This window comes from Microcaecilia unicolor, chromosome 3, assembly GCF_901765095.1.
Source record: "Microcaecilia unicolor chromosome 3, aMicUni1.1, whole genome shotgun sequence".
NCBI classification, from domain to species: Eukaryota; Metazoa; Chordata; class Amphibia; order Gymnophiona; family Siphonopidae; genus Microcaecilia; species Microcaecilia unicolor.
The window spans coordinates 460,565,901-460,578,719 of NC_044033.1; the positions used below are offsets into that span (position 1 = coordinate 460,565,901).

The 12,819-nt window shown below is 45.3% G+C and overlaps 1 protein-coding gene across 1 annotated transcript in view; it reads left to right on the forward strand.

Annotated features, from left to right (window-relative positions):
• Positions 1-12,819, forward strand: part of LOC115464803 (GDNF family receptor alpha-like) — an 83,949-nt gene that overhangs the window by 21,806 nt on the left and 49,324 nt on the right. Inside the window, exon 3 of the mRNA XM_030195163.1 lies at positions 11,281-11,682. Coding sequence (XP_030051023.1) covers positions 11,281-11,682 — 402 coding nt within the window. The remainder of the gene's footprint in view (positions 1-11,280; positions 11,683-12,819) is intronic.

A 12,819-nucleotide genomic window follows, 5' to 3' on the forward strand; every position in this document is an offset into this window, starting at 1 on the left:
CATTAACAGACTGTCTGGGCCAGCATCAGATCCTTCCGTTGCGTCCTCCCCTGTGACAAAAACTTCCTATATATGCAAGGGTGGGACCCGACAGAGAGAAGGATCCGGAACCAGCCTATGCAGCCTGTTAACGCTGCAAGGGCAGACAGACAATGCAGGTTTGATGGACCGAGGAGGGAGAAAAGAAAGCAGCGTTGGACTCGGGGGGGGGGGGGGGAAGAGGGAAGGGGACAGAGAGGGGCATAATCGAAAGGGACTCCCACATTTTCCTGGGGCCGTCCTCGCAAAACGTCCCGGTGGAGGGGCGGGGAATCCCGTATTATCGAAACAAGATGGACGGCCATCTTTCGTTTTGATAATACGGTCGGGAACGCCCAAATCTTGACATTTAGGTCGTCCTTAGAGATGGTCGTCCTTGGGCTTGGTTGTTTCTGATTTTCGGTGATAATGGAAACCAAGGACACCCATCTCAGAAACGACCAAATGCAAGCCCTTTGGTCATGGAAGGAGCCAGCAATCGTAGTGCACTGGTCCCCCTGACATGCCAGGACACCAACCGGGTACCCTAGGGGGCACTGCAGTGGACTTCACACATTGCTCCCAGGTACATATCTCCCTTACCTTGTGTGCTGAGCCCCCCAACCCCCGCCCCCAAAACCCACTACCCACAACTGTACACCATTACCATAGCCCTTACAGATGAAGGGGGGCATCTAGATGTGGGTACAGTGGGTTTCTGGTGGGTTTTGGAGGGATCACATTTACCACCACAAGTGTAACAGGTGTGGGAGGGGGAATGGGCCTTGGTCTGCCTGCCTGAAGTGCACTGCACCCACTAAAACTGCTCAAGGGACCTGCATACTGCTGTGATGGACCTGAGTATGACATTTGAGACTGGCTCAAAATATTTTTAAAGATGTTTTTTGAGGGTGGGAGGGGATTAGTGACCACTGGGGGAGTAAAGGGAGGTGATCCCAGATTCTCTTTGGTGGTCATCTGGTCAGTTTGGGCACCTTTTTGTGACTTGGTTGTAAGAAAAACAGGACCAGGTAAAGTCGTCCAAGTGCTCGTCAGGGACGCCCTTTTTTTTCCCATTATGGGTCAAGGACACCCATGTGTTAGGCATGCCCAAGTCCCGCCTTCGCTACGCCTCCGACACACCCCCATTAACTTTGGTTGTCCCCGCGACGGAAATCAGTTGCGGATGCCCAAAATTGGCTTTCGATTATTTCGATTTGGGCGACCCTGTGAGAAGGACGCCCATCTTCCGATTTGTGTCGAAAGATGGGAGTCCTTCTCTTTTGAAAATGAGCCTGAGAGAGAGAGCAGTACTGGCCTGTGCAGCAGGAGAGGAGAGATAGAGACATGCTGCACAATTTTTTTAAAGAAAAACACTGGTATAAGGTGAGAGCGAGGCTGGCTACGCTTCCACGGGAACTCTGCAGGAACTGCTTCTGTTTCAATGGTAGTCCCATAGCCCCAAAGAGGATTCCCGCAAACTCCATTCCTGTGCAGGTCTCTAGTCCAAAATCAAACTAGACCACCAGGGAAACTACTTTATGGAGGTGGGGCCTTTTGGGGGGGGGAGGAGCTAGATAGGGTGTGGGAGGAAGTTATTGGGGTGGGGGGATGGCACAGGCCCTGCAGTCTCTGGCCTTGGAGCATCGGGCTGTGGTTCTGAGGCCCAGTACTCCTGAGCCACTGGAATAATGCTGCTTGTGAGGTGGCAGCTTGGATGTGCATAAAATAGCATTTAGACTTGTATATAGCATACTTATCTAATTTTATAAAGCCAGGATATACACATCCAAATCACAAATATGTGTTTATTGCACAGGGGCATGGTCTGAGCATATTTTGGACAGGACTAGAGTAGGGCAATGCCCATTTCATTATAAATTAATACTAATTCAATCATCACCTGGTACTTGCTAATGGGGCTCTCTTTAGAGCATACCCAGTAGCTCAAGCCACAGATGAGATAAGTGCCTTTTGCATCTATAATAGAGAATTTGGCAAGGGATATTTCAAATATATTATATAAAATCTTTATTAAAAAATTCAGTAAAAAAGATTTATGGAGAGGTTTTTTGACTTATGAAGAAGCTCGCCAGAGGTTCGCATCCGAAAAATTGATTTTCAAATAGTGAACTCTGCAGTAAGGCATTCACATCGAGAGTGTTATATGTGAATGCCGAGCAACTGAAGTCTTTTCCTCCCATTTAAAAATGTATTTGAGAGAATTTCAATTGCTATACGTAGATAGTGGAATTATAAATTAATACACATTAAGCTGATTGGAGCACCTTAAAATGGTAGCATATGTTAAATTTTTTTAGAATTTAACAGCTGCTTTCAGAACTTCTAGGTTGTATAAAGGTACTTGTTTTGTACAACACTCTACTAGAGGGGTTAGAGGATGCTGTCCCTTTAATCTCCTGGTGTTCTTTGCCCCTCTCCCCTCCAAAAGTGATTCTGGAAAGTAATAGTAGGTTCCATGACAACTTGGGGAATGATAGATGTGTAAGTTTCTAAAATTGCACATCTATAATCTGGAGCACATACTTGAAATACCAATGTACACATTTATGTGCCAGCACAGACATGTGTATGTTGTGTGCTGGTCCTCTGATATTTTAGACATTGACACTTGTAAAATGGGTGCTGCCACTGCAAGTAACTGGTGCATATAGGCCCATAACACTCAGAGCTGGAACCCACTCACCCTCAGATCCCTCTCCCACCCTCTCATATCCCACCTTTAATGTGCTATAAAGGAACACAACACCACACCACCTTAGAGTAGCAAAAGGTTGCAGCTTTGTTTATTAATACATATATGGCAATAGAACAATTAATACATATAGGTAATAGAACAATTCAACCCAAACTACAGTGGTGGAAATAAGTATTTGATCCCTTGCTGATTTTGTAAGTTTGCCCACTGACAAAGACATGAGCAGCCCATAATTGAAGGGTAGGTTATTGGTAACAGTGAGAGATAGCACATCACAAATTAAATCCGGAAAATCACATTGTGGAAAGTATATGAATTTATTTGCATTCTGCAGAGGGAAATAAGTATTTAATCCCTCTGGCAAACAAGACCTAATACTTGGTGGCAAAACCCTTGTTGGCAAGCACAGCGGTCAGACGTCTTCTGTAGTTGATGATGAGGTTTGCACACATGTCAGGAGGAATTTTGGTCCACTCCTCTTTGCAGATCATCTCTAAATCATTAAGAGTTCTGGGCTGTCGCTTGGCAACTCGCAGCTTCAGCTCCCTCCATAAGTTTTCAATGGGATTAAGGTCTGGTGACTGGCTAGGCCACTCCATGACCCTAATGTGCTTCTTCCTGAGCCACTCCTTTGTTGCCTTGGCTGTATGTTTTGGGTCATTGTCGTGCTGGAAGACCCAGCCACGACCCATTTTTAAGGCCCTGGCGGAGGGAAGGAGGTTATCACTCAGAATTGTACGGTACATGGCCCCATCCATTCTCCCATTGATGCGGTGAAGTAGTCCTGTGCCCTTAGCAGAGAAACACCCCCAAAACATAACATTTCCACCTCCATGCTTGACAGTGGGGACGGTGTTCTTTGGGTCATAGGCAGCATTTCTCTTCCTCCAAACACGGCGAGTTGAGTTCATGCCAAAGAGCTCAATTTTTGTCTCATCTGACCACAGCACCTTCTCCCAATCACTCTCGGCATCATCCAGGTGTTCACTGGCAAACTTCAGACGGGCCGTCACATGTGCCTTCCGGAGCAGGGGGACCTTGCGGGCACTACAGGATTGCAATCCGTTATGTCGTAATGTGTTACCAATGGTTTTCGTGGTGACAGTGGTCCCAGCTGCCTTGAGATCATTGACAAGTTCCCCCCTTGTAGTTGTAGGCTGATTTCTAACCTTCCTCATGATCAAGGATACCCCACGAGGTGAGATTTTGCGTGGAGCCCCAGATCTTTGTCGATTGACAGTCATTTTGTACTTCTTCCATTTTCTTACTATGGCACCAACAGTTGTCTCCTTCTCGCCCAGCGTCTTACTGATGGTTTTGTAGCCCATTCCAGCCTTGTGCAGGTGTATGATCTTGTCCCTGACATCCTTAGACAGCTCCTTGCTCTTGGCCATTTTGTAGAGGTTAGAGTCTGACTGATTCACTGAGTCTGTGGACAGGTGTCTTTCATACAGGTGACCATTGCCGACAGCTGTCTGTCATGCAGGTAACGAGTTGATTTGGAGCATCTACCTGTATACGTATATAATACCTTCTTGACAAACTCTGTTCCCGGATTCACCCAGCCACTCACCTTGTCAGCAGAGCAGCCAAATTCTTTGTGATCACCTTGAAGCATCCCTTAGCCCCACCCTGGAGCAGGCATGGATCTCTAGGCCTGTTTACCCAGGTCACCTGACCCAATAGTAAATCTCATGGCTCATATCCTATGAGCCAGAGTCTCTGTAGCTTGGGTAAGTGTCCGCTGCAACAAAGGCTTCCACCCCTGCTACCATGACCGAGCCCTAGAGCATCAGCACCTGAGGGGTGGGTGGGCGGCAAAGCCACCTCTGAGGAGCAGAAAAGCCCTGTGCCTCAGACAAGCAGCCTAAAATATCCCAACCCCTCACCCCCCAAAATCCCTGTCTGCCCTGCATGACCAGTCAATCCCAGGTTGCATGATCCTATAGTCCTGTAACCAGGCCAATGGGGAGCCATGCAGCACTACTGTATGACCCATTGCTCAGTCTTCCCTCCTCTTTCCTTTCCTTCTCCCAATTCTCACCACTATTCCCTGCCTAGCCAAGACCCAATAGTGAGTGGGCACTGCCTTCAGTTAGATTTGCCCTTGAGACAGACTCTCAAGCTTCTTAATAACACTCAGAGTTGGGACCCACTCACCCTCAGATTCCCCCCACTCCCCCCAACCTTTCTTGCCTGATCCTTAGTGCTCTATAAAGGAACACAACACCAACTTGGAGTAGCAAAAGGCTGCAGCTTCATTTATTATTACATATATGACGATAGAACAATTCAGCTTGAGCTACATATAATAACTTCCTGACAAACTCTGTTTCTCCAATCACCCAGCCACTCATCTTGTCAGCAGAGCAGCCAAATTCTTCATGACATTACCTTGAAGAACACCTTAGCCCCACCCTATAAAGCAAGGGCCCCTGGAGCAGGCATGGACCTCCATGCTTGTTTATCTGGGTTACCTGACTCAATAGCAAATCTCATGGCTCATTCCTTATGCGCCTGAGTCCCTAAAACTTGGATAATTGCCACTGGAGGCCAGGATTGAATCCTACTGCCCCCCCCCCCCCCAAAAAAAAAAAAAACCCCTCAAAGATGCAGCCTATTCGGGACTCCCACAAGCAAACAATACTCAATGGCTTTTTGTAAATCAGTGAGGAACAAGTCCCATCCTACATCCGATAGGTGAACCCCATCCCTTCCAAACAACCTCTCACACCTGGGATCCATAAGTACATAAGTATTGCCATACTGGGAAAGACCAAATGCCCATCAAGCCCAGCATCATGTTTCCAACCGTGGCCAATCCAGGTCACAAATACCTGGCAAGATCCCAAAAAAGTACAAAACATTTTATACTGCTTATCCCAGAAATAGTGGATTTTCTCCAAGTCCATTTAATAATGGTCTATGGACTTTTCATTTAGAAAGCCATCCAAACCTAACTGCCTTTTTTTAATTAATTATTTATTTTTTATTTATTTGTTGCATTTGTACCCCCCCCCCCCCCCGCCCCCCACCTTATCCCACCTCTTTGCACATTCTCTTTACCACATTCTCTGGCAACGAATTACAGACATGCTTCAATTAATAACCACCCCTCACCATCAATCAGATGCCTATCTGCCTATTCACTTTTGCCAGTCCACTCGTTCATTTTCATATGTCCAGGCACTGTGGTCTGGTAATAATATCTGAACACCCCACCTGGGTCACCGAGGAACAAGGCTAGAACTGGCCTCATATCATCATTCATTGCATCAGTGTCTTTTGCCAGACCAGGAATCCACATCATTCCCACCCAGGTGTAGCATGAAGAGATCCGGATGATGTGGTCTAGAATGTAGATCATAAAGGAGTGGCAGTAGATGGCTCCAACTCATGCCTTGCACTGCCAGTCACGAAATCCGCACACCATGAAAAGCCAAGCCAAGATGTAATCCACCTGGTAAGGGCACGGCACGATGGACAGCCCAGTGAACAAAGGAATGACCGATTATCCAAACTGAGATGCCCCGACAAGCCACATGTGAAAAAGACGATCTGGTCAAGGGCAAGAAGACAGAATATAATTGAAAAGATAGGAAAAACCAACACTAACATGCCCCTAACTTGGAATTGAGCAACAGACTCATAGAAAAAAAACAGAAAAAAATGAGAGGGAGGTATCCTGTAGATTTTTTAGGAACTGGACAACATTCTGGAGAAGGAGGAGCCTATTCCAAAAGAATGAACTCCACCTTAACCAGAATGGAACCAAGCTGCTGGCACAAATATTTAAAAAGGAGATAGAGTGGAGGAGTGGTCTAGTGGTTAGTGCAGTGGACTTTGATCCTGGTGAACTGAGTTCAATTCCCACTACAGCTCCTTGTGACTCTGGGCAAGTCACTTAACCCTCCATTGCCCCGGTACAAAATAAGTACCTGAATATATGTAAACCACTTTGAATGTAGTTGCAAAAAAAACACCTCAGACAGTATATCAAGTCCCATTTCCCTTTCCCTCTTAAACTAAAATGTGGGGGGCGGTGACAGTTGCCCAGGAGTGCATGGTTCGGTGTGGAGTATCCTTGCAGAATACTATTGAAACAGGACATTTAGAGACTACCAATAGAGAGGTTTCATGATGAAAGAACGCCAGGAGTGTTTAATTGGTGAACAGAGTAAAAGATGCAAATTATCCCCATCAGCTTCAAAGCAGTTTGTAGATGCTAGGAAAAAACACAATTTGAAGTGTCTATATACAAAGTTAGAAGCCTAAAAAATAAGATGGGAGAGTAGTATTATATAGCACTAAATGAATAGATAGATATAATATGCATCACAGAGACCTGGTGGAAGGAGGACAATCAAAGAGACACTGTGTTATCAGGGTACAATTTATATCACAATGGCAGAGATGATCAAATTGGAGGGGACGGGTTGTGCTATATATTAAAGAGGGAATTGAGTGAAACAAAATAAATATTCTAAATGAAACAGCAGCATGGAATCCTTGTGGATAGAAATTCCATATGTGAAGGGAAAGAGTATACTGGTAGGGCTGTACTACCATCTGCCAGGATAGAACAAACAGACAGATGAACAAATGTTTACAGAAATTAGGAAAGCTGGCAAACTGAGAACATTATAATAATGGGTTATTTTAATTACCACAATATTGACTGGATAAATGCTACATCAGGAAGTGCTAGGGAGGTAAAATACTTAGATGTAACAAATAACTGCTTCTTGGAGCAACTGGTCCAAGAACCGACAAGAGGGGGAGCTATTTTAGATCTAGTCCTTAGTGGAATGCAGGGCATGGTATGAGAGGTAATGGTATTAGAACTGGGAACAGTGATCATAGCATGGTCAAATTTGAGCTGATACCTGGAGTGCTCAATAAAGAAATCTAGCAGCATTTAATTTACGAACGGGTGCCTATGACAAAATGAGGGAAATGGTTAAAAAGAAGCTGAAGGGGTTGGCCACAAAGGTTAAGGTTTTAAATCAGGCATGGACCTTCATGGAAGCCCTGACCACATGTGTTCCACGTATTAATAAAGGTGGAAAGAAGAGCAAACGACAACCAGCATGGTTAAAAGGTGAAGTGAAAGAGGCTATTAGAGCCAAAAGAGCATCCTTCAAAGAATGGAAAAAGGAGCTGAATGAAGAAAATAAAGAAGCAACATAAGCAATGTCAAGCTAGATGCAAAGAACTGATTAAAAAAAAGGCTAAAAGAGAATATGAAGAAAAACTTGCCGTGGAGACAAAAACTCATAGTAACACCTTTTTTCAGGTACATCAGAAGCAGAAAGCCTGTGAGGGAATCCATGGGACCATTAGATCATGAAGGAGCAAAGGGGACACTGAGGGAGGACAAGGCCATAGTGGATGGATTGAATGAATTCTTTGCGTCGATCTTTATGGAAGAAGATGTAAGAGATCTACACACTCTGGAAATGGTTTTCAAGGATGATGATGCGGAGGAACTGAAAGAAATATCAGTGAACCTAGAAGACGTACTGAGCCCAATTGACAAGTTAAAGAGTGAAGGCCTGGATGGCATACACCCCAGGTACTGATAGAACTTAAACATGACATTGCTGATCTGTTATCTGTAACCTGTCGTTCAAATAATCCATAGTACCTGCCAATGTAACGTTGATTTTTAAAAAGGTTCTAGGAGTGATTTGGGTAATTAAACACCGGTAAGACTGATTTCAGTGCCAGGGACAAAAAAAGTAGAAACTATTATAAAGGATAAAATTATGGAACACATAGACAAACATGGTTTAATGGGATAGAGTCAGCATGGGTTCAGCCAAAGGAAGTCTTGCCTCACCAATTTGCTTTATTTCTTTGAGGGCATAAATAAACATGTGGATAAAGTTGATGCAGTTGTTGTGATGAATCTAGATTTTCAGAAAGCTTTTGACAAAGTTCCTCATGAGAGACCCCTGAGAAAGTTAAAGAGTCATGGGATAGGAGGCAATGTCCTTCTGTGGATTAGGAATTGGTTATTGGACAGAAAGCAGAGGGTAGGGTTAAATGGCCATTCTTCCAAATGGAAGCAGGTGAATAGTGGAATGCTGCAGGGATCTGTAATGGGACTGGTGTTATTTAACATATTTATAAATGATATTGAAAACGTGATGATGAGTAAGGTGATGATGACACAAAACTATTCAAAGCTGTCAAAACACATACGGATTGTGAAAAATTGGAGGAAGACCTTACGAAACTGTACGACTGGGCATACAAATGGCAGATGAAATTTAATGTGGACAAATGCAAAGTGATGCAAATTGGAAAGAATAATCCAAATCATAGTTACCTGAAGATAGGGTCCACCTTAGGAGTCAACACTCAAGAAAAAAGATCTAGGTGTCATTTTAGACAATATGATGAAATCTTCTGCAGTCAAAAGAGCAACCCGAATTCTAGGAATTATAAGGAAAAGGATGCAGAATAAGACCAAGAATATTATAATGCCTCTGTACCGCTCTATGGTGTGACCTCACCTTCAGTAATGGGTTCAATTTTGGTCACTGTATCTCAAAAAGAACTAGCGGAATTAGAAAAGATTCAAAGAAGAGCAACCAAAATGATAAAGGGGATGAAACTCCTCCCATATGAGGAAAGGCTAAAGAGGTTAGAGCTCCTCAGCTTGGAAAAGAGACGGCTGAGGGGGGATTCGATTGAGATCTATAAAATCCTGAGTGATATAGAACGGTTAGAAATGAATCGATAATAGTCTCTACCATTTTTCCTGGATCTACTCTGGAACCTTGACAGACCCCTTACCCACTCCAGATGATCCAGTTCCTGCTTCCGCTGGCAGTGGTAAAGATATAGATCCCTTATTTGCCGTTCCCTGAGTCATATCTCATGGGGACGATGTCTCAGTCTCTGCAAAATGTTGAATACTGGCAGCCGAGTTGCTTGTATGGGCTACTTCAGGCCTTGAGGAACCTACTGTCCATGTTGTCTCCCTTCTTCAGCTGGAACCCTGGAACTGCTATCCACATCCTAGGCATCTGTGGAGACAAAACAGAGCCAGCAGAAACTGACTCATCCACAGCCCCTCCTGCCCTGGTACTCCTGGAAAGAAACCATGCCACCCCCGTACTAGAATCCCCAGCACGCAGAGCCACATTGCCACATCTTCCCCACTAGCTTGAGGAAAAACCTGTATTCCCCATGCTAACCCCAAAGCAGGCAACTGCCACCTCTGGTGCCATTCCGGGCCTCACAGGGTCATCATACTCCACTGGCTCTGAGGCTGCCACCCCCATGTAGCTGTCTGAGGCCACTCCAATACTGGCTGTATCGTACCCCCCTTGAAGAACCATCACCTGCGCCTATCCCTTGGATAAACTGTGCTGCCTGAGGCCTCCCAGCTGCACCGGTACTCCTCTGTACTCCTCCCACACTGGAGTCTTCTCCCACTGCATCAGAATGACCTCCAGGGGCTGCCTGAATGACCACCTCTCTCCTCCCACTACTGCTCAAACCATGTTTTCCCGCTAATCTGTTGGCTCCTAAATCCCTCTTGATCTCCCTGCATTACTAATTTTAGGCAGGCTTCTTTTTCCCTTCCTCACTCCAATCAAAATACCTTGCTTTCCCCACCTTTCCACACTCAATGAGGCAGCTTCAATGGCCATCACTGATAGGATATTCGCTTTGGATTTTCATGCCAGCATGGCCATGGAACAGAGAGGTGGAGGAATGTCAGCACCCATTTGCTCTGGACTCTGATCCTTGTCAAAAGAGTTCCCTGCCATAAGGGACACCTCCTTTGAATCTTCACAAGCTGCCTCCAGCACCAGATCCTTCACCCCCACCAGCAACACCTCGAGCCAACAACCAAAAGCAGGCTTCAAACCCACAACACTAAGGTCACAGGCAGCAACTCTAACTGCTAAACTACAGCTCTGCCTAAAGCAAAGCGTGTTGAAGTGGGACTGGCACCTGGATTCCTTGGTTCACACCCTACTGCACTATCCACTATGCTACTACAGCTACCTTCAAGGGGCAGGAAAGCCCTGTGCCTCAGAGGGGCAGCCTGAAATATCCTGACCCCTTCCCCCCCCCCCCCCACCAATCCCCATCTGCCCTGCATGACCAGCCAATCCCAGGTCACTTAACCCTGTATTCTTTTTATCAGGCCAATGGGGAACACACACTGCTCCTGTCTGACCCTTTGCTCACACTCTTCCCTTTCTTTCCCTTTCTTGTTCCTGATGCTCAGTGCTACTCCATGCCTAGCTGAGACCCGATGGTGAGTGGGCTCTGCCTTTGGTTAGGTTCACCCTCGAGACAGACTCTTGGGTTTGTTAATTCTTGCACATATTTAAAAATATATACTGGCAGATCCTTTTCTAAAATACTACCACAGTTTGACCTGCCCCAACCTTGACATCTCAAGTCCAGTTTGTAGGTTCTTTCGAAAATCTGCCTTCACATATGCATACATATTTTAGACAGATTTTGTAGGTTCATTATTGCATATTAATGTATACTTAAATTTATTTCTGCAGAACCATTAAAACCATCTACCAAAAGTATTCAGTCAAGCTTTATACAGCAAGCAGAATACAACGTAACACCAGATGCCGAAAGGGGAAATGACTGTGGTGTTGCAAGACAAGTTTGCCAGCAGTCTCATCACTGCTACACCGTGTATGAGAACTTTAAAAGACTGTGCAGTGCTAAGCTGGAATATTGTGATCTCCAAACCTCTGGACCACCCTGTTTGATAGCATGGAATGAGCTGAGTAAAACAGTTCTTGGAAATTGCAAATGTCCAGATCCAGGCCATGAACACTGTTTAAAAATCTGGAAAACTGTGTTTAGTAACAATTGTTTGATGCATATACAGGCCAGTCATGCTTATACCACTGACAAATATGATGAGTGGAAAATTCTAGACAGGGACACATGTAAGTAGTGAACAGCTTAACAGTTTATGAATCTGTGATGTGGAGGGGCATTTTCGAAAGGGATGTTCAAGTTGCAATTTGGACGTCCTTGCAAAACGGCAAAATCCAGGGGTGGGGAAACCCATATTTTCAAAACAAGATGGACGTCCATCTTTCGTTTCAAAAATACCGACAGAGATGTCCACATCCTTAAATTTGGACGTCCCTAGATTTGGTTGTCCCTAGACATGGACGTTTCTGACTTTCGGCGATTTTCGAAGCCAAAGACGTCCATGTTAAAAACAGTCAAATGCAAGTCATTTGGTCGTTGGAGGAGCCACCATTTGTAGTGCACTGGTCCCCCTGACATGCCAGGATAGCAACCGGGCACCCTAGGGGGCACTGCAGTAGACTTCTTAAATTGCTCCCAGGAATATAGCTCCCTTACCTTGTGTGCTGAGCCCCCCAAAACCCACCACCCACAATTGTACACCACTACCATAGCCCTTATATATATATGGGTACAGCCGGTTTGTGGTGGGTTTTGGAGAGCTCGCTGATCCCTCCACAAATGTAGCAGGTGGGGGGGGGGGGATTGGCCTGGGTCCGCCTATCTGAAGTGCACTGCAGTGCCCACTAAAACTACTCCAGGGACCTGCATGCACTGTCATGGGCCTGAGTATGATATCTGAGGCTGGCATAGAGACTGGCATGACATATTTTGAAATATGTTTTTTGAGGGTGGGAGGGGGTTAGTGACCACTGGGGGAGTAACAGGAGGTCATTCCTGATTCTCTTCGGTGGTCATCTGGTCATTTCGGGCACCTTTTTGTGCCTTCTTCGTAAGAAAAACAGGTCCGGGTGAAAACATCCAAGTGTTCGTCAGGGGCATCCTTGTTTTTTCGATTATGGGTCAAAGACGTCCAAGTGTTAGACATGCACAAATCCCGCCTTCGCTACACCTCCAACACACACCTTTGAAATTTGGCCGTCCTTGCGAAAGAGTGCAGTTGGAGATGGCCTAAATCGGGTTTCGATTATACCTATTTGGACGTCCCTGGGAGAAGGATGTCCATCTTCTGATTTATGTCGAAAGATGGACGTCCTTCTCTTTTGAAAATGAGCCCAATAGTCACCAGGATTTTCAAGATCAAGATA